This window comes from Suncus etruscus, chromosome 6 (assembly GCF_024139225.1).
Source record: "Suncus etruscus isolate mSunEtr1 chromosome 6, mSunEtr1.pri.cur, whole genome shotgun sequence".
Taxonomy (NCBI): Eukaryota; Metazoa; Chordata; class Mammalia; order Eulipotyphla; family Soricidae; genus Suncus; species Suncus etruscus.
Genome location: NC_064853.1, coordinates 26,587,366 through 26,609,619, shown reverse-complemented (window position 1 = coordinate 26,609,619; position 22,254 = coordinate 26,587,366). Strand labels below are relative to the sequence as shown.

The following is a 22,254-nucleotide window of genomic DNA, read 5'->3' as shown; positions in this document are numbered from 1 at the left end:
TCGACTTGAGTGACCTTATGTTGTGTTGAGATTGAATCCATGTTGGCTGTCTGTAAGGCAGACACCCTACCAGTTACTAACACTCCAGCCCCAAGGAGTTTCTTTTGTTTATAATTGAAGTACAATGTACTGACATAGCGTTACATTGCACATCATTAGAAATCAGCATGTTGTATGTACTTTAAGGGCACTGTCAAAAATCCACTTTGATCTTTCACCTGTTCTGTCTTCTAAGTACAAATGGTTCCTATAGTCTGTTAAGTTTTGTTCTATTTGAGACTTTATTGAATACATTATTATTCTCCTAGAATTTCTGGCTTATAAGGATGATGGAAACTAATTGTCATTGAGTACTAGGGAGTACTTATATTTATATATGTGAATGTGTGTATTTGGTTTTTGTATCATACCCAGTTGGTGCTTTGGAGCTACTCCAAGTCCTTTGCTTTGGGGTTACTTCCAGAGGTGCTTGGGGGGTTGGTTAGTGTTGACAATCAAATTTGAGCTTCCTGCTTAAAGCCTGTGCTCCTCTTGGAGTTTAGCTCTCTGGCTTTAGCAGGTATTTTTAAATATGAGTATTTTTCCATACACATGCAAGGGATTCTGTATCAATGACAGGTTTTATAATTCACTTTTAACATACTGGCTATGTTTGTCCTAGTCCATATATTTAAGGTAATGTCATAAGGGCTAGGTTAGTTATCATACATGTATAATCCAGTGGTTTAAGCATCCTTAAAGTGAGTTTCCTCTGTGTTTGGGAGAGGAAAAGGCAACTAACTGCTCTCTGCTTCTGGAAACCTATTCCTAGGTTCCAGGCTGTAATGTTCCCTCCTCCTCTGGGGAATAAAATAAGTTTTTATTATCCTTTCAGATTAGGGTAAACAACATAACATAATACATAAATATGTGGAAATGTTGAGGAATCCGGGATTTTTTAAAGGAACACTGAGAAATCCAGGGGCATATCTTGTCTCATGTATATTGTGAAAGCAATGGGTGTGGCAAGGAAACATTATGAGCAGGTATGGAGTGGAGGGTAATCGGGTGTTAAGGTACAAGCTCACTTCCTAGGAAACGGAAGAATGAGTAGGAATCAGTCAGTTACAAAATGAAGGTAGATGAGTAAATTTACTACTTCACAGAGAACATCTTTATAGGAGGAGCTAGGCTGTTTTAGGGTCTGCAAGTTAGTCTGTTACACAGAATTGTTGGTTGGGGCATTGTAGTTTAAGGGTAGGACTGAATCAGACAAGCAGGATCTCTTTAGAGAGTATATTAAGAAATTCGGATTTTATCCTAAGAGCAATGTAGAGCCATTGAATGGTTTTGTTTTTGCCACACCTGATGATACTCTAGGGCTATTTCTAGTTTAGTTTGGGGTTCATTCCTGACAATACTTAGGAGAACATGCAGTGCTGGGAATTGAACCTGCATGTAAAATATGTGCTCAACCTTTTCAGCCATCTCTCCAACCCTGCTTGTTTAATTTGTTTTGTTTTTGATTGTTTGTTTTGATGCCACCCCTGGCAGTGCTCTGGGCTGACTCCTTCCTCTGCTCTCAGGAATCAATTCAGGTGGGCTTGGGGTGAACATATGGCATGCTGCAGATTAAAGCCAATTGGCCGTATGTAAGGTAAATGCCCTACTCTCTAATTTTTTAATCAAGGAAGTTGCCAGCTCAGATATTTGGAACAGATTTATCTGGCTACTATGTGCAAAAAAACTGGGGAGAGGAGTTAATAAGAGAATGGAGTTTGGAGACACATATCGAGGAGGTCTGAATGAGGGTGGTTATAGTGGGGATGAAGTGAAAGGATTTGAGAGATGTTTAGAAGACAAAAATGAGGGGCTTTGGATGGATGGAAGAGAAAAGGCCTTGAAAGAGAAGTCCAAGTTTCCTACTTTTTTCTTTTCTTTCTTTTTTTTTTTTTTTTTTGTAACCCCTGCACTCAGGGGTTACTCCTGGCTCTACACTCAGAAATCGCTCCTGGCAGGCTCAGGGGACCATATGGGATACCGGGGTTTGAACCACAGTCCTTCTGCATGCAAGGCAAACACCCTACCGCTGTGCTATCTCTCTGGCCATTGATTTTATTTTTTTTATAATTTTTTTTCTCTCAGGATTTGATTTTTTTTTTGGGGGGGGTCACAACCGGCAGTGCTCAGGGGTTACTCCCGGCTCTACACTCAGAAATCGCTCCTGGTAGGCTTGGGGGACCATATGGGATGCCGGGATTCGAACCACAGACCTGCTGTATGCAAGGCAAACATCCTACCTCCATGCTATTTCTCCGGCCCCAGTTTTCTACCTTTTTTGTTATTTTTGTGTTTTTGGTGTCAAACTGAAAACAACAAAACTATCAAGCCAAATTCAGAGGGTTTTCCTGTGGATTTTTTTATTCTGAAAATTTATATTTTCATAAATGTAGTTATTAACAAGAAAACATCATAGTTTTTGCTTTTTTCTCCCCTATTTTTTTCACAAAATACTGGGGCTATCAGAACAAGGGATGGGAATCTGAAGTCTCCCCAGTCCAGAAGAACAGGCCCACACAGGCAGAGCTGAAGGTGAAGGTGCCTGTACTTGTGTCATTTTTATTTTCAATGTTCTCATTTTTTGTCATTGTGTTACGAGACCCAAGATCAGTTTACCTGCCATCTTGAAGGCCCGTACTCAAGAAACAAAGGTTGATGTGAGAAAAAGGTTTATTAAGGTGTCAGCAACCTGAGAAAATGGTGGACTTGCCCCCCAAAAAATTTTATTCTCAAGCTGGGGGTCAGAGTTCTCAAAGGACAGGTAGAGGAAATGCAAAACCAGAAAGATGGCAGGCTAGTAGGGAGGGGAGGGTTCTGTCATGAAATTTGAGTCTTGCTGGTATCAGTGGCTTTATGGAATTACTGGGGCATATCAGCTTGGAGTTTGTAAAATAGAATAGTTACTGGGGCCAGAGCAATAGCAGAGTGGATAAGATGTCTATCTTTAATGTGGCTGACCCAAGTTCAATCCATGATATCCCATATGGTTTCCCCCCACCCCCGAGCTCCCCACCTCCTGCAGCGTGCTAGGAGTAATTCCTGAGTGCAGAGCCAGGAGTTACCCCTAAGCATAACTGTGTGTGACCCAAAAACCAAATCACACGCACGTACACACACAACCACCACAACGACAAAACAGAATAATCACCATCCATGTGCAGTGGTCTCTGTAATCTATGTGACATCATCAGGTTTGATATATTTGTTGTTTATTTCTTCTTTTTTTTAAAATTTTTATTTTGATCCTTTCTTTCTTCTTAATGCCCTTCCCTCTCCCTCTCCCCTTTCTTTTCTTTCGTATCATTCCTCCATCCCTCCCTCCCTTCTATTCTTCCCTCTTATCCTCCTTCCCTCCCTCACTCCACACACCATATTTCCAACTCCTGGACAATGGGTCTGAAGCAGGGTAGCTTTGTAATAAAAAAGCCAGTCAGTCTTGTGATCCCTCTCCATGAGCCAAGCCAAACAAAACCAAATCCTTTTTATTTACCAACCAGGGTTAAGTGAAAATGACAAAAGTACCTATATCAGGCTACTCTAGTCTTGGTGGACCTATCAAAAGGATAGGTGAAAAGGAAAGAGGAAGTTGGGGAAATGCCTTTCTTTTGGGTAAAAGCAGGGTGTGATCTAACACCTTCCCCTCCGCTCTCCCTCCTTCTTTCCCTCCCTCCCTTCCTCCTTCCCTTCCTCCCTCTTACCCTTCCTCCCACCCTTCTTCCCTCCCCATACCCAGCAGTGCTCAGTGTTCAGAGCTAACTCCTGGCAGGGCTTGGGAGTCTATATATGATGCCAAGGATCAAACCCAGATTGGCCATCTTCAGGAAAGTGCCTTTCCCACTGTTCTGTCTCTCCGAACTCTTTGTTCTTTTCTGTTGCTGTGACTAACTGCTTAACACTAAACATGAAGTTGTAGGAACATTTTTGTTAACATTTTGGGAAAGGTAAGGAAAGGCTTGGCTCATGGAGAGGGATCACAAGACTGACTGGCTTTTTTATTACAAAGTTACCCTGCTTTAGACCCATTCTCCAGGAGTTGGAAATATGGTGTGTGGAGTATGAGTAAGGAGTGAATGTCTAAAAATTTATGTGGAGCATAAGATGGAGTTTCTCATGCCTGCTCACTTTCAGTTAGTGTGTTGCTTGGGGGACATGCTCCATGGTGCTGGTTAGGGACTGCTAGGGGAGTACACCCTGGATTCTAGGGGCACAGCACATTCACTGGTAATGAGAATCAAGTCCAGGGCCTCTCATGCCAGCACTTCAAGTCTTTTACTTAAGCCAAAATTCTCCCCTCCATTTATTTATTTGGGCCATACCTGGTGATACTCAGGCGTTGTTACTCCTGGCAATGCGCTCAGAAATCGCTCCTGGCTTGGGGAATCATATGGGACGCTGGGGATTGAACTGAGGTCCTTCCTGGGTCAGCCGCTTGCAAGGCAAATGCCCTACTGCTGTGCTATCACTCCGGTCCCTCCCCTTCATTTAAAATTTTTTTTTGTTGTTCGTGTCTTTTGAAATAAATATATTTAAGCTTGATACTGCCTGTTTTTCTTTTGTTATTTGTCCTTCTGGTGTCATTAACTAAGAAAACATTGCCTAATCCTAGTCATAATAGATGTTTATGTTTTCTTCAAAAAGAATCTAATAGTTTTAGCTTGTTAATAATTTAGTGGTTTTGTGTGGCATATGGCAGTTCAGCTTCATTATTTTGTATACCAGTTATCTCAGCATCCTTTGTTGGAAAGATTGATCTTGCATATTTGTAAAAAGTCAGTTGACTTGCCAGGCTTGGGATATTGTTCTAGTGGTAGCACACAAAATGTAGTTCCTAGCAGTTGCAGTTGTCATAGGTTCTTTTATTTAATGTTGCTGCATCTGCTTGCTTAATATTTAGTTGAATTTTTTTGGGAAGGGGGGGGTCACATCCAGCAGTTGCACTCTGGTTACTCCTAGCTCTGTGCTCAGAAATCACTCCTGGCAGGCACTGGGGACCATATGGGATGCCAGGATTCGAACCACTGTCCCTCCTGGATCGTCCGTGTGTAAGGTAGCTCTACCACTGTGCCATCTCAGTTGAATTTTTTTTGCCCTTTTCCCTTAAAGAAGGTAGATTTCCAGTAGGGGAAGTACAAAGTGATTTTTTCTCTTTTTTTCTGAAAAGGAGGTGGTAAACCAACAAGTTTGGGAACCTCTAATTTAGATATTCTATTCCCTCCACTTGTTTCTTTCAGCTTTGTGGCTTTCTTGAAATTTGTCCATTTCATCTAAATTGCCCAATTTGTTGTTCATTATATTCTCTTAGAATCCTTTTCATTTCTGAAATGTTGGTAGTAATATCTCTTCTTTCAAAACTCCCAATTTTAGCAATTTAAGCCCACTTTTCCCTTGGTTAGTCTAGATAAATTTCCTTCTTTGTTGGTCTTTTTGGAGAACCACTTTTTGTTTCATTTCTATTTTCTAATTTTCTATCCTTTTGATTACTGCTTTTCTTCTGTTTTAGGTATAGTAGAGTGATTAACTACTTTCTTTCTTTCTTTTTTCTTTGTTTTTTGTTTTTGGATCACACCCGGAAATCACTCCTGGCAGGCTCAGGGGACCATATGGGATGCTGGGATTCAAACCACCGTCCTTCTGCATGCAAGGCAAACGCCTTACCTCCATGCTATCTCTCTGGCCCTATAACTCTACTTTTTATAATTTCTTTTGGGGAAGGGTGGGTCATACCCTGTTGAACTCAGGGCTTATTTCTAGTTCTGTGCTCAGATCACTTTTGGTGGTGTTTGAGGAGTCATATGTAGCATAGGAGATGGAAACAGGTGATGCCTCATGCAAGGCAAGCACCTCACCCCTGTGTTATCTCTTTGGCCTTTATATATTTTCTTAAGGTGGAACGTTAGGTTATTATTTTTGTTTATTTAAAGACTAGTGATCCAGAGTTGCTGTCTCCACTATTCTTAAGATCTGGCAGTTCTGGGGTCTCAGCCTGGATCTCCCACATGCAAAGTATATACTCTAATCCTTTAAGCCCTTGCATGGGGTCTTACTTTATTAATATAGGCATTTTCAGTTATAACTTGACTCTAAGAATTTATTTCACTGTATCCTATAAGTTTTGGCATGTTGTGTCTCCATTTTCACTTATCTCAACTGTTTGAATTTCTCTTTTAATTCTTTGACTTTTAAAATTTAGCAACGTGTCATGAATTTCCACATTCATAAAGTTCCCAAGTTTCTTATTGCTATTGAGCTTTACTTTTAATCCATTTTGGTAAGGTATTAAAATAATACATTATTTTTTATTTCTTTTTTTTTTTTTTTGGTTTTTGGGCCCCACCCGGTAACGCTCAGGGGTTACTCCTGGCTATGCGCTCAGAAGTCGCTCCTGGCTTGGGGGACCATATGGGACGCCGGGGGATCGAACCGCGGTCCGTCTCCTAGGCTAGCGCAGGTAAGGCAGGCACCTTACCTCCAGCGCCACCGCCCGGCCCTATTTTTTATTTCTAACCTTTTAAATTAATTGAGACTTGTTTTATGGACTGGTCCTTGTGGACTTGGGAAATGAATGTTTTCAAGTACATTACATTTATTTAGGAGAGTTTTGGACCACACCAAAAGTGAGAGTTTTTATGTGCCACTATGGCTCTATGCTCAGGGATCACTTCTACAGTGCTCAGAAAACCATATGTGGTGCCAGGAATTAAACTGGAGTTGATCACATTCAAGGCAAGTGTGCCTTAACATCTGTGCTCTGTTTTCGGCTCAAGTAGGCCTATTCTGTTTTGTTTTGGTGACACACACAGCCACACCTGGTGGTGTTCAGAGGTAACTCCACTGAGTAATAACTGGCTCTGCACTCAGGAATCACTCCTAATAGTCTTTGGGGTACCAGAGATTGAACCTAGGATGGCTGCACACTATCCTCTGTACTCTCTCTCTGGTCCCCCAAGTATGGCTGTTTTTAAGACTGAAATGGAGGCTAGAAATTCAGTGTACAGTGGGGGAGTATTATATTATGCTTAGTTAAAAATTGGGGGTGGAGGATATTAAATGAAGAGGAGAATGGATATTAAGGAATGTGGAGTCTATATTGTACTTGTGGAGTTTTTTTGGTTTGAAACTAAATGAATTCAAATTTAAATCAACACCTGATTAACCTTGGGATCATTAAAATAATTTTTGATGGTATCAAGAGTGGTATAAATTGCTTCATTGCTCTTGCATTAATAAGATTAAGTGGGGTCCAGGGAGATAGCATAGGGGTGAAGGGACATTCATTGCATGAGACCAACCCTGGTTTGATCCCTGATGATACATGGGCCCCTGAGCATTGGTGGTTATAGCCCTGAAGGACACTGAGGACTTCCAGGATGACCCATGTAATCCCTGGCACCAGAGGCCAATTACACCAAAGCATTTTAGCTGTAACATGGATCTGCTGGCCTGATTAACTGAGAATTGCCTAGGATGACCCCTCCCACCCCAAATACCATTTGAGGGACCCTCAAAAAAAGAAAAAAAAAAAAGTAAATCCTTTCACCAACCCAGTTAACTTTGTTAGCTCTGGAACCTTTCAGAAGTAGAATATACCAGTCCTGTATCTCTATCCTTCATGGGGGATCCTTTTTTCTCACTCCACTGAAACGATTGTAGCATCCCGAGTTATGGAGATCCTTTCTTAAGGTATTGAATTGTAGTTGGAAGAAGGGAGTGTGCTTTCATCTCAGTTATAAGTTGCATGTCTACTTTAACCACCTTGCTAAAAAAATTAGATTTTAGCAGGTTTGTGAGCATTTGTAAACTGACACCTAGTAGGGGAATTGCAGGGGTGGAATTATGGTGGACTATTTGATTTCCACGCATAACTAGAATTCTTCAAACACAATCCTCTCATACTGAGTGAATGGCTTTAGCTCAGGCAGGTTTGCTTGCTTCAGACTAGGATATAGTGGAGGTCCCCATAGTTAAAACTTGGAGGTTTCAGTCACTGCTTTGCTTAGGTGCACGGTATGTGGCTCATGGAAGATGTACTGCTCAGCTTCAAGATTAGGCAGATAAATGAGTTCATCCTTCTAGCCCAGTAGAAATTAATCCCTGGGAAAGGATTCTACAGTCATTGTAGGTTATAGTGGGTCCTGTGATTGGCCAGCTTGGTCACACATTAGCACATTGGGGGGACTTAATCACAGTCTCTTCCCTTTAGCTACATGTAATAGATAAATGGGAAGAGAATGAGAGAAAGGGCCTTAGATGCTGTGGCAGAAGAAGAGTTTTCCAGGATGAAAGAGCACACAAATATGGTGTGGGAGAGTGATTTCTAGAGCAGTTAGTCTGAATTGTACTGTCATATCCATCACTGTCACATTTTCCCATACCTTATATGTATATATTTTACCAAATCCATGGGTAATTTATTAGCTCTCCCTATTAATATGTGATAATTCTCACATGCAAAGTATTGTGAGGTCTACTTCTCCAAGATGCATGTCTCATAGAAATGCTAATCTTTTGTATCTGTCATCCTCTCCTTTAGTCCTGTTAAATAACATAGTTAATACATTACAGTGTTGGGGCTGGAGAGATAGCATGGAGGCAGGGCTGTTGCCTTGCATGCAGAACAACGGTTCTAATCCCAGCATTCCATATGTTCCCCCAAGCCTGCCAGGAACAATTTCTGAACATAGAGCCAGGAGGAACCCCTGAGCACTGCTGGGTGTGACCCAAAAACCAACCAAACAAACAAAAACATAACAGTGTTACTTTCCTAAAACACATTTTTGTTGTTTCTGCTGCACCTGCTTATGCCATGCCAGGATTTGTTCTCGGTGGTGTTAGCAGTACTAGGTTCAACCCATGACCTCACTCACATCCTATCTACAAGGCAGCTGCCACACCACTGAGCCATATCTTTGATTCCAAGAATACATCTTTGAGAATGTTGTTATTCTCCTCAAAAACCTACAGTAGCTTCCTAGTAGCTGGGTTGAACAAAGTTTATTCACCATTTTACAAACCCTTCAGGATCTGGTCCGCTTATTTGGATTGGTTTGTTTTATTTTATTTGTTTTATTTATTGCCCAAGATATCCCACCACTGGAGGCCACCCATTGTGATACATGGCCAACTGGGCAGGCAGCCCAGTGCAAGGTCCGAGAATGTGGTACTCCTGAGTTCTGCAGTGACTCCCAGGGCTTCCAGGACCACACCTGATGGTGGAAGCTGGCAGCTTCCACCAATGCACCTGGCCACTTCTTGTCTCTCCCAACCACACACACTATCCAAGGTCTTCTCTGCATTCCTGCATTTTCTCCTTGGGTCTGGGTCAGGGATATCTCAAGCTGAGGAGCATGGAACAAAAAGTCTCAGAGGCAAAAATGTGACCCATTTGGAGAGTTGAAATGTTTTTCAAAAAGTTTTTCTCTGAGTCAGAATCATGTGGGCCTGTTTTGTAGCCTTCAGATGATTTTTAAACTTATTGAACTATGAGAAATACTTTATTCTAGTTCAGGGTCGTGAAGGAGTGAAAATTGTAGTGTAATAGATGCTATTTTAAATGTATACATAAAATGCTGATTCTGTTTATTTGTATAGATTATAAAACACCTCAAGTTTAAATCTGCTAATTTCATTCCTTACATGATTAAGGATAAGAAAGAGTTGGGGAGAGGGAGAGATATTACTCTGAATTTTGTTTTTTGATCCGTGGATAGCTCTCTAAAATAGTCTATTAATCTTTTATTCATTGACTGTTTTTGTTTTTCTTGTAGTCCAAGGACAAAATGATGAGAGGTTCTCGCAGAGGATGTGTTAGACTGAGAGTGAGTATTTATATTCATTTTATGAAAGTTCATTTTAAAAGAAAGAAAAATGTCTTTATGAACGTTAAATTTGAGCTTCCTTAATTGTTGGGATTGGCAACTAAGACTCATGAGGCAAAATAGAATTCAGTACATTTGGCTCATGATTTGATGCCGAATCCATGTCCACATACAGATAATGTCTCTTTTGGGGAGTGGGGGAGACCCTGTGGTGTCCAGGGACCACTCCTGACTCTGTCCCCAGGCTCTATACCTGGCAGTGCTCCAAGTGGTATAGGAGATTCAACTAGGTTTGCAGCTATGCCATAGGTACCTTAATCTCTCTCTGGCCCATTAATTTTTTGAATTGTTATTATTTTAATAATATCTATTTACAACCATTATATTTTTTTAAGTTAATTACTTAAACTTCTTTTTGTTTTTGTTTTTGGGCCACACCCGGCAGTACTCAGGGGTTATTCCTGGCTCTGTGCTTAGAAATCACTCCTGGTAGGTCGGGGGACCATATGGGACTCCAGGGATTGAACCGGAGGTCCGTCCTGGTTGACCCTGTGCAAAGCAATGCCCTACCACTTTGCTATAGCTTCAGCCCATTAAAGTATTTTTTAATTGCTTTATTTAAGCACCAGTGTTACAAAATTGTTCATCATTGGGTTTCAGTCATACAATCCAGGGTTCCTCAAACTTTTTATTTATTTATTTTTAAATAAGTAATTTTTTAATTTAAGCACCATGGTTAGAAACATGTTTATAATTGGGTTTCAGCCATAAAATGCACACACACCCCTTCACCAGTGCAACTTTCCTGCCATCATTGTCCCTACATTTCCTTCCGTCCCATCACCTTAATTACTTGAGTTAAACATTGGTTATAAGGCTGCTCATAATACAGCTATTGTTTTTTTCACTATTGCAAAGTTGTTCATGATTGAGTTTTAGTCATACAATGTATAATATTCTTCACCAGTTCACATTCCTGCCAATAGTGTCTCCTTCATTGTCTCTCCTGTCCAACACTCTTGTTGCCTATGGATCAGACCATTTTCTTCTCTTTGTCTTTCTCTCTCTCTCATCCTGCATTAATTTTGTTTGTTTGTTTGTTTGTTTTTTGGGCCACACCTGGCAGTACTTAGGGGTTACTCCTGGCTCTGCATTCAGAAATCACTTCAGGCAGGCTTGGGGGATTATATGAGATGCCAGGAATCGAACAGGGATCTGTCCGTGTTTGGCCACGTGCAAGGCAAACTCCCTACCACTGTGCTATCTTTTCAGCCCCTCCATTAATTTTTAAATTAATTTTTAAACCCCTATTTTTAAACTATTTTAAACCCCTAACAAAATTAGAATGTATAAAATGGTGGTAGAGCACACAGTAGGGGGAAAATATATCTCTACTTTGATTTGAAAACTGGGCAGAGGTGGAGAGTACAGGGAAAAGGCACTTGCCTTGCAGGGCAACACCTCCTCCTTGTACCCTCATATTGAACTGCTCTCCCAGATGGCTGAGAATCACAGGAGTAACCCCAAGCTCTCTTGAGCATTGTTTGTGAGGGCCTACTCCTCTACCAGTAAGAAAAGAGAAATGGGTAAATTAATTGTAATAATGTATTTTAGTCCAGTATATTTTGTAATATTGTTAAATGATATCCACAATATTATTTACTATTTCAACACATAATTGACTTTAAGAAATTAAGAGATGTGGAACCTATTTTTTCATAGTAGGTCTTTGAAATCCAGTGTGTCTTTTATACTTAGGGACGTCTCAGTTCAGGCTAGCTGCACTTCAGGTACCTGATAGCTACATAGTTGTTCTTCTATTTTTTTTTTTTTGTTTTGTTTTGTTTTTTGGGCCACACCCAGCTGTGCTCAGGGATTTCTCCTGGCTATCTGCTCAGAAATAGCTCCTGGCAGGCATGGGGGACCATATGGGACACAGGAATTTGAACCAACCACTTTAGGTCCTGGGTCAGCTGCTTTCAAGGCAAACGCCGCTGTGCTATCTCTCTGGCCCCTCTGTTGGTCTTATTGGACAGTGCAGCCACAGTGGCATGCCATTTTTTAATTGCTTGTTTAGTTTTTTCACAGTTGTCCAGATAACTAAAGGCAAGAATGAGTATCTGGAGTACTTTTTAGTGCTTCACTGTAGCAGCGAAGGTCCTATCCCTCTCATAGCAAGGTAGGTAGGTATCTTCATTGGCCTTGATTTTTTTTTGGCTTCCATTACTTCTTTATACACTCTTTTTCTGCATCAATACATTTTTGAGAGGGGCCATTCCTGACAGTGTTCAGAGCTAGCTTTTTCCTGGCTCTGTGGTTAGGGTTCAGCCTTGGTGGACTCAGAGTATTGAGGGTCAACCCCACGTGAACTGTTCAAAGGCAGATGCCCTTCCCGTTGTAACCTGGCCTCTCTGCATCTGTATTTTTGAAGATAGGAACACAGTTTATATTATATTATAAATATATTTATATTTAATATATTAAATATTTTATTTATGACATTATATATTTAATATAATATATAAATATCTACAAACATATACTACATATAAATATATGCATATGTAATAAAATATATTTTATATAATTATATATTATCTATAAATATATTTATTATAAAACATTATAAATATATTTATATTATAGTGAGTTTATAATTCCCTTGATTAGCAGTAGCTAGAGTTGAGAAATAATTGAAAAAGAAACCAAACTCTAAAATGAAAAAAATAAAATAGAAATCGAATTGTATCAGATGAATTCTGGTGCTGAGATCAAAGTTTGTATGATAAATTTGTAGGATGGAAATGAAACAGGCCTGTTTGGAGCAGATGGTGTATAAGGGATAATACAAAGATTTAAAAAAATGTCACATTGCAATTGACATGCCACCTCTTTTTTCAATTGTTCCTTTGGTTTCTCTTGTTTTCTTGATTCAGTTGCGTTTCTAAGCACTTGCTATTGACCTCGGTCACCACTCAGTCTGGTATTAACTGCTTTCTTGGCTGAAAGCTGTACTGTTGGCAGAGCTGCACTGAGACAGCTCTTCAGTTGAATTCAGTCTGGATTCTGGCCACTGCCTAGTTGTTCCATCTAGTCCTCTCTAAAAAGAAAATAAGTGAATTGTTAACCCTGTGACTACTGCCCAGATTAAGAAATAGGATTTTGCCAACTACCCAGGTAGCTTCTTCTCTAGATGCCCCATTCAAATTCTGTCCTCATTCCTGTCCTTTAAAGTAACCACCATCCTGTAAGAGTAACCAGTTCATGATTAACATTCCTAGATTTTTAATTTTTTTTTTTTGCTGTTGGGCCACAACCTCAGGGGTTACTCCTGGCTATGCTCTCAGAAATCACTCCTAGCTTGGACCATCATTTGGGATGCCAGGGAATCAAACCAGGGTCTGTCCAGGGTGAACACCTGCAAGGCAGATGCCTTACCGCTTGCACTACTGCTCTGGCCCCAGCATTCCTAAATTATTTTGTGTGAGAGCACTTCTTGGGGTTCTCAGGAGGCCTGGTGGTCCCTCTGGTGATTTTTTACCAATTGGACCAGAGGTTGCAATGCTACTCAGGCCCTGTAGTGCCAGTGATACTTGGGCCACCTGTGCCCGGGCAGTGCTGAGGGCCTTCAGGACTTCCCCTAGCAATGCTTGGGGTACCATGTAAAATAGAGAATTGAACTGGTGTCAGATTTATGCTCAGCATGAAACATAACTGCTGTACTGTCTCTTGCCCTTCCTCTCAATTTTGTATTTCAATTCTGTAATTTTTTAAACTTTATTTATTTATTGATTGATTGGTTTTTGGGCCACCCCTGGAGGCGCTCAGTGTTACTCCTGGTTTTGCACTCAGAAATCGCCCCTGGCAGGCTGGAGGCCCATATGGGATGCTGGAAATCAAACTGGTTTGTCCTGGGTGGGCTGCATGCAAGCAAACACCCTACAGCTGTGCTATCTCTCTAGATCCTCAATTCTGTATTTTTATCTTGCATATTCAAAAGAATAATATCTGGGCCAGTATGATAACACAGTGGGTAGGATGTTTGCCTTGCATGTTGGTGACCTGGGTTTGATCCCTGACATCCCATATGGTCCCCCAAGCCTGCCAACAAAAGCAAAACAAAACAAAATAAAAATCTGATATATTTTTGTTTATAACTCATATTTTTGTTTTTATTGTGGGATCGCTCTTTGTGCTATTTGTTTGTTTGTTTGCTTTGGTATTTAGGGCACACCCAATGGTGTTCAGATTACTCCTGGCCCTGTCCTCAGAAATCACTTTTTTTTTTTTTTTTTTTTTTTTTTTTTTTTTTTTTTTTTTTTTTTTTTTTTGGTTTTTGCCACACCCTGTGACGCTCAGGGGTTACTGGCTATGCGCTCAGAAGTTGCTCCTGGCTTCTTGGGGGACCATATGGGCCGCCCGGCCCCCCAGAAATCACTTTTGACAGACTCGGGACCATAAGGGATGCCGGGGATCGAACTTGGGTCTGTCTGGGTCAGCCACATGTGAGACAAATGCCCTGCTGCTGTGCTATTGCTCCAGCCTCTACCCTTGTGTTATTTGGGGGACTACACAGTGCCATGTTATCTTGGACTCCCTCATGCAAAATATAAGCTCCAGCCTTTTGAACCATCTCTCTGCCCTGTACCTCACCTATTGAAGAGTCCACACACTCTCATCTGTTGGAGTTTTCCATACTGTAACTTTTGCTGACTACACACACAATTTAGCTTATTCCTGGCTCTCTCTCTCCTCTCTCTCTTTCTCTCTCTTTCTCTCCCTCTCTTCCTTTTCCCTCCCTCCCTTTCCCTCTCCCTCTCCCTTGAAGGTGATGTCTGGGTTTTGCTCAGCTTTGATCCCTTTGACAAGTTAATAGGCGATGGTGGTTCTTTTATCAAGAGGCATGTGATGTCTGGGTTTTGCTCATTAAAGAGTAGCTGTTGATTCTTAGATCCTAGGCCTGTGAGCTCATCTGGGGAATGCAGCATGATATTCTATCATTAAAATTGTTTTTATTAGAAGTAATTTTATAAGAAGACATATTCTTCATTTTTATTTTTTTGAGGGCTGGGGTTATGTTTACTCAAAACTGCTCAAAAGGCTCAGCATTTCCCCAGTATTCTTTTATTTGGGGTGGGGGGGTTGGGTCACACCCGGCAGTGCTCAGAGGCTACTCCTGGCTCTATGCTCAGAAATCGCCCCCGGCAGGCTCGAGGGACCATATGGGACACCGGGATTCGAACCACTATCCTTCTGCATGCAAGGCAAATGCCTTACCACTGCGCTATCTCTCTGGCCCCAACCCCCAGTATTCTTGGTCAACTACCGCAGCAGTTTAGTGCAAGGGCCCCAAAATGTAGTGCTGCTGATGGTACAAGGAATAGCCTAGGTCATCCCAGAAAGGCTGGGGTCCTCCAGTGCCTCACCAAGCAGTGCTCAAGGGAACTCCAGGGCTGCACCGGGCAATGCTGATGGGCCATTTGGTGCCAGGAGTTGAATTGGGATCTGCTGCATGCAAGGCATTTGAACATTTTACTATCCCTCCAATTTTTTTTGTTTTGTTTTTTTCTTTTTTTGTTTGTTTTGTTTTTTGGGCCACACCCAGCGGCATTCAGGGGTTAATCATGGCTCTGCACTCAGAAATCGCTCCTGGCTCAGGGACCATATACATGCCAGGGATCAAACCTGCATTCGTCCTGGGTCAGCCACGTGCAAGGCAAATGCCCTACCACTGTCCTACCACTCTGGACCTATATAACTCTTTTTCAATTTCATTATTTTTGTTTTGTTTTGTTTTGTTTTTTTGTGTCACACCTGGCAGCACTCAGGGGTTACTCCTGGCTCTATGCTCAGAAATCACCCCTGCAGGCATGGGGGACCATATTGGATGCCAGGATTCGAACCACCGTCCTTCTGCATGCAAGGCAAACACCTTACCTCCATGCTGTCTCTCTGGCCCAATATCCCTCCAATTTCTTCACCTATTATTTGGGACCTAGTGGTGATCAAATAGAAAAAATAATATTTGTTTACTTTCATATACCCAATTTTCAAGATAATGAATTCACTAAAGCACATTTCTTTTTTTATTAATTTATTTAAAGAAAATACATCACATAGTTGATATAACTGATCATAATATAAAAAATATTTGTTTACTTTTCAACATAATGAATTCACTAAAGCACACATTTCTTTTTTTTTTCTTCTTCTTTTTTTAAATAAATTCAAAGAGGGGCTGGAGAGATAGCACAGCGGCATTTGCCTTGCAATCAGCCAATCCAGGACCTGAGGTTGGTTTGAATCCCGGCGTCCCATATGCCCCACCTCCCATGCCTGCCAGGAGCTATTTCTGAGCAGATAGCCAGGAGTAACCCCTGTGCACCATCGGATGTGGCCCAAAAACAAAAAACAAAACAAAAATTTAAAGAAAATACATCACATAGTTGACATAACTGATCATAATACATTTGTTTCAAGATGACAAAAAGCAGTTATTAAAAAATAGAAAATAGAAAAAAAAACTAAAAAATGGGAGAAAGAAAAGAAAAAGTTCAGTAGCATGTATGTTTGTGGGAAATTTATTGTATCACCAATGAACTCATTAAAGCAATAGCAGAAGGTTTAGTAAGCTTTTCTTTTTTTTCTTTTTTCTTTTTAAGGATGAGTTAAAGAAATACAGTAAAAAAAGGTGTGAGTGGCAATTGTTGTTTGCATATGCCCAGCAAAATATGGGGGAAATAGAAAGGAAAAGGGTTGGCCTAAATACAGGGAGACTTACCCCTGAAGTTTTCTGGCACAAGAACAACTCTGGACTCCAGGTATACTAGGTTGTCCAACCCCTGAGCATTCTCTTTGGTCCCAGTGAAAGTTTTTTGCACAATTGTTGTTGTTGGTGTCTGGTTTCTGTAGTTAGAGGTCCTGGTTTCTGTGCATATCCTACATCAAAGTCAGGATGTTGTGGAGCATCATCTGGTTTCACCTCACCATTAGAGGGCAATGCGAAGAGTCCTGCCCTGAAAGCTGGTGGTTGCTGTTGCTAAGTCTCTGGGTATTAAAAGAACCCTCTTTGGAGTAAGTCTATGCCAGGAAAGCAGTAGGGTCTTCCCTTGTAGAGGTTTGTAAGGCAAACACATTTCTTTATGTCCAAACATAATTGAGAATGGACTCTTTTGAGAGGAAAACATTTATCCATATATATTTGTAATAGGTTTTTTTTTGTGTGTGTTTTTTTTTTTTTTTTGGTTTGTTTTTGTGCCACACCTGGTGATGCTCAGGGGTTACTCCTGGGTATGTGCTCAGAAATTGCTCCTGGCTTGGGGGACCATATGGGATGCTGGGGGATGGAACTGTGGTCCATCCTAGGCTAGTTCGGGCAAGGCAGATGCCTTACCGCTTGTGCCACCGCTCCAGCCCTTATAACAGTATTGTTAACATTTACCAAGTGGTAGAAGCAACCAAGTATTCTCTCAATGACAAATAGATAAGAAAAATTTGGCATATTCACACAATGGAATATACTTTAGTCTCAAAAAAGGAAGGAATTCCTGACATACACTACAGTGTGAGTGAACCTTAAGAATATAATACATCAGGGCTGGAGAGATAGCACAACGGTAGGACGTTTGCCTTGCAAGCAGCCGATCCAGAATGGACAGTGGTTCAAATCCCAGCATCCTATGTGGTCCCCCATGCCTGCCAGGAGCAATTTCTGAGCGCAGAGCCAGGAGTAACTTAGCACTGCCAGGTATGACCCAAAAACCAAGAAAAAAAAAGAGTTTATAATAACAAATCAGTAACAAAGACAAATATTGATTATTTTTATTTAAGAACTCAGAAGAATCTAAATCAGATCTAGAAAACAGATGCTATGAGTGAGAGGGATGGGGCCTTAATGCTTAGAGAGTACAGTTTGGTTTGGAAATTGAGAAAGTTCTGGGGATAAAAAGCGATGGCTGTCCAAAATATGTGGATTTAATTCACTTACTGAATATTTAGACTTGTTGAAATGCTAAAACATATCGGTATGTATTTTTCAGCACACACATTTGTCCTTTTATTACCTCATAGTTTTGTGAATAAGATCTATCTATCAAGTGTTTCCTGCTTAAAGTTTCACAAGGCTGAAATCAAGTTTTTGGCCAGGTTAAACTTTATTCTGGAGGCCCTAAGTAGAATTCAACGAAGGATCTTGTTCCAGGTTGTGAAATAATTCAGATTATAGGATGCATCTGATTTTCAGTCTGGTTGGCTGCTGGGATCTGCAGATAATCTCTGTCATGTTGCACATTTAATCTTGCTAGTGCTTTGAATTTCAAGTCAGCTGTCAACAATAGAAAAATTTCTGCTTTAAGACAAAATTAAAAAAAATTTAAAATAAAATTTAAAGCAGAAAATACTCAACTTAAAAAAAAACTTTTTTTTTTGCCCACACCTGGCAGTGTTCAGGCTAACTCCTGGCTCTACTCAAGGATTACTCCTGGTGGGCTCAAGGGACTATATGGGAGTCTGGGATCAAATCTGGGTCAATCTGTTGCAAGGCAAGCACCATACCCACTGTATTATCACTCTGGCCCCAACTTTAATTTCTTTTTCTGAGTAAGAAACATTCATTAAATACAAATTATGCCAGACACAGTATGATTTTATATAAATCAACTCATTTAATTTATGTCAATCCTATGAAATAGCAACATCTTTTGCAGATCAGAACATTGAATCCAAGAGTGGTTAAATATTTTTTTTATTTTTTTAAATAATATCTTTATTTAAGCACCATGATTACAAACATGATTGTTGTTGTGTTTCAGTCATAAAAAGAACATCCCCCTTCACCAGTGCAACATTTAATTATTTTACCTATTTTATTGATCATATCCAGTGATGCTTGGGGTTACTCCTGGCTTTCTGCTCAGGATTGAACCCCATGAGCTCCTCATACAAAGCATTTGCTTACCCTTTTTGAGCAATCTCTCCACCCATTGCTCCTTTAAAAGGTTTCATAATTAAGTTTCACAAACCAAGGAGTCTCTGTATTTGCCTTATCACGTTAGTGAAGTCTCTTTTGTAGTCAGTTTCTATCCACACCCACAGGGGAGGAGATAATACTGGGGCCGCAGGGCCACTCTTGATAGGTTTCAGAATTCTGCCTACCTCACAATGTGACAAGCAGGCCAAGGTTCACTTGAGGAACACTATCGAAATTCTGTCTCCCACACAGCATGGCAGAGAGAGAACCAGCATACCTGTGTTTGAATCTTTATTTCTGACCTTTGTTTTATTGACTGAAAGCGAGACACTATTTATAAGCTCACAGGGGTTGGGTTTTCTTTTTAAAGTGAGGATTACTTACTGAAGAGGTATTATGTATATCACTTTATTTCCTTTTAATTCCCAGTTCTTGTCCAGAGTGATTATTTCCAACTATTAGTCAAACCAATACTGTATTGCCTAAAAGAAAAAATACAAGGAGGCTGGAAGGGTGAAGGGTGGGGGGGAGAAAGAGGCAAGGAGGGAGGGACAGAGGAAGGAAGGGGAGAGGGAGAGAAAGAGGAGAGGAGGGAGAGAGAGATGCTATGGAGGCAGGTTGGAGGTGGTGGTTAGAGAAAAAGAGAAGAAAAAGTATGTCATAGAGGCAGGCTGGGGGTTGGACGGGAAGGTACTGGGACATTGGTGGTGGGAAATGAACACTGGATGGATGTTTGAACATTGTATGACCAAAACTAAACTATCAACAATTCTGTTTTGTTTTGTTCTGTTTTGTTTTTTTTGTTTTATGTTTGATTTTTGTTTTGGGACCACACCTGGTGATGCTCAGGGGTTACTCTTGGCTATGTGCTCCGAAATCACTCCTGGTTTAGAGACCATATGGAATGCTGGGGCTCAAACCCAGGTCCATCCTGGGTCAGATGCATGCAAAGCAAATGCCCTACTGCTGTGCTATCGCTCTGACCCTATCAACAACTTTTTTTTGGGGGGGTTTCGGCAGCACTCAGGGGTCACTCCTGGCTGTATGCTCAGAATTTGCTCCTGGCAGGCTCAGGGGACCATTTGGGATGCCAGGATTCGAACCACAGTCCGTCCACATGCAAGGCAAACACTTTACCTCCATGCAACTTTGAAGTCTATCTCATGGTGGTTCAATTTAAAAATTAAAAATGTGGGCCAGAGTGGTAGCACAGTGATAGGGCGTTTGCCTTGCAAGCAGCCGACCCAGGACAGACTTTGGTTCAAATCTCGGCACCCCATATAGTCCCTTTGCCTTCCAGGAGTGATTTCTGAGTGCAGAGCCAGAAGTAACCCCTGAGTGCTGCCAGGTGTGACCCAAAACCCCAAAATAAACAGTGGGCCTGAGTGGTAGCACAGTGGTAGGACGTTTGCCTTTCATGCAGCTGACTCAGGACAGATGCGGATTTGATCCCCAGCATCCCATATGGTCGCCCTAGCCAGGAGCAGTTTCTGAGCACAGAGCCAGGAGTAACCCCTGAGCACTGCCAGTGTGACCCAAAAGACAAACAAACAAAATAAATAAATAAACATTTTAAAAGTGAGGATCATTATATTCTGGAGTTTTGTGGGGACTAGATACTTGGAACATAGATGAATCCTGTTAAGTGTGTATGTGTTTGTTTTTAACTTTGTGCTATTTTCTAACAGTTGACATTTTTGTTAAGGAACATGTAAAATTGGGGTTGGAGTGATAGCACAGTAGGGCATTTGCCTTGTATACGGCTTACTCAAGTTCAATCCTGGCATCCCATATGGTCCCCTGAGCCAGCCAAGAGTAATTTCTGAGCACAGAGTCAGGAAATATCCCTGAGTGCTGTCACATGTGGCCCCAAAACCAAAAAAGAAAAAAGAAACACCAAACATATAAGGGCCAGCACGTTAGTGCAATGGGGAGAGTATTTGCCTTGCATTTGGCTGACCCATGTTCAAGCCTCAGAATTCTACATGGTCTCCCAAGCCTGCCAAGAATTCTAAATGTTGAGCCTGTCAGTAGTAAGCTTTGAGTACCACAGTGTGACCCAAAGAACAAAACATAACAAAAATTCATGTAGATCCCAGTTTGACCTCTGGTACTACATATATATGGTCTGATCACAGAGCCAGAAGCCCTGAACAATGCTGAGTGTGGGACACCTCCATACCCCCCGAAAAAAAAAAAAAGAATAGAGAAAAGAAAAACCTGGAGAGTTTCTAGATGGCTTTAAAGTATGGTCTGGGACCTGTCTTTAGATAGGTTCTTCAGCTGATTGTGTTGTTCTGTCATACTTGGAACCCCTAGTAGGGAAGAAAGTCATGGAGACTCTGGAATGATTCCCACTCAGCTCCCCCCACTGCTGACTGTACCATAAGGCAAGTTTCTCACAGCTTATGCAGAGTTCACATTGTATGGCTTTCAGGACTGTGGTGCGGCTTAGTAATACTTTCCGATGGCTTTTGGTATGTTCACATTTATTAACAAGTACTGCTGTGGATGGTGATGATAGTGGTGGTGACATTATTTGTGTCTAGATTCATCAGGGCACTATATGCTGCCAATTATTGCATTCATTTCATCTCTACCCATTCTGGCCCATGTTCCAGAAACATACTTTATTTTATTCTCAGACTGTTTCTTTACTTCTCATTGCTTCTAGCATATTTTTTGTTCTTTTCTTTTAGACTTCTATTTTATTTTATTATTTTTTTTGGGGGGTCACACCCGGCAGCGCTCAGGGATTACTCCTGGCTCCACGCTCAGAAATCGCCCCCAGCAGGCTCAGGGGACCATATGGGATGCCGGGATTTGAACCACCAACCTTCTGCATGCAAGGCAAATGCCTTACCTCCATGCTATCTCTCCAGCCCCTAAACTTTTATTTTAATTAAAATGTATTGGATGAGATCAGGAGTGGCTTGTGCCTGTATCTAATAAGCTTTTCTCCTCCCATTTTTACTTTATGTTTATTAATTTTGGTTTTGGAGGTTGCACCTGGCAGTGCTTAGGGACTATTCCTGCTTTGGTCATAGGAGTGACCGCTTGTAGTGCTCAGAGAATGAGGAATAGTGTTAAAGATTTTGGGTTGGTGCGGGGCTGTCCAAGTGCTTAAGGAAAAGGCAGGGTGGGGCTGAGTGATAGTACAAAGGTAGGGCACTTGCCTTCTACACAGCTGACCTAAGTTCGATCCCTGAAACTCCATATGGTCCCCTGATCCCTGCCATGACTAATTTCCTGAGTTCAAAGCCAGGAATAAGTCTGGATTATGAAACAAACAAACCCCTCAAAAAACAAAAACAAACAAACAAACAAACCAAAAAAGGGGGCAACAGCATAGATCATACAGACCTATGATATAGGTCTTAACCCCCATACTATCTCTCGCTTTTCTGCCACTCGTTTCTTTTGTTTTGTTTT

General features: G+C 41.1%; 1 protein-coding gene across 5 annotated transcripts in view; it reads left to right on the top strand.

The window, feature by feature from the left end:
- OSBPL9 (oxysterol binding protein like 9) overlaps positions 1–22,254 on the top strand; it is a 197,603-nt gene that overhangs the window by 37,214 nt on the left and 138,135 nt on the right. For 4 of the 5 annotated variants that reach the window (XM_049775167.1, XM_049775168.1, XM_049775166.1 and 1 more), the window contains exon 2: positions 9,804–9,854. The exons of the other annotated variant lie outside the window; for it this stretch is intronic. In XM_049775167.1, coding sequence (XP_049631124.1) covers positions 9,804–9,854 — 51 coding nt within the window. The remainder of the gene's footprint in view (positions 1–9,803; positions 9,855–22,254) is intronic. 5 annotated transcript variants of the gene reach the window in all.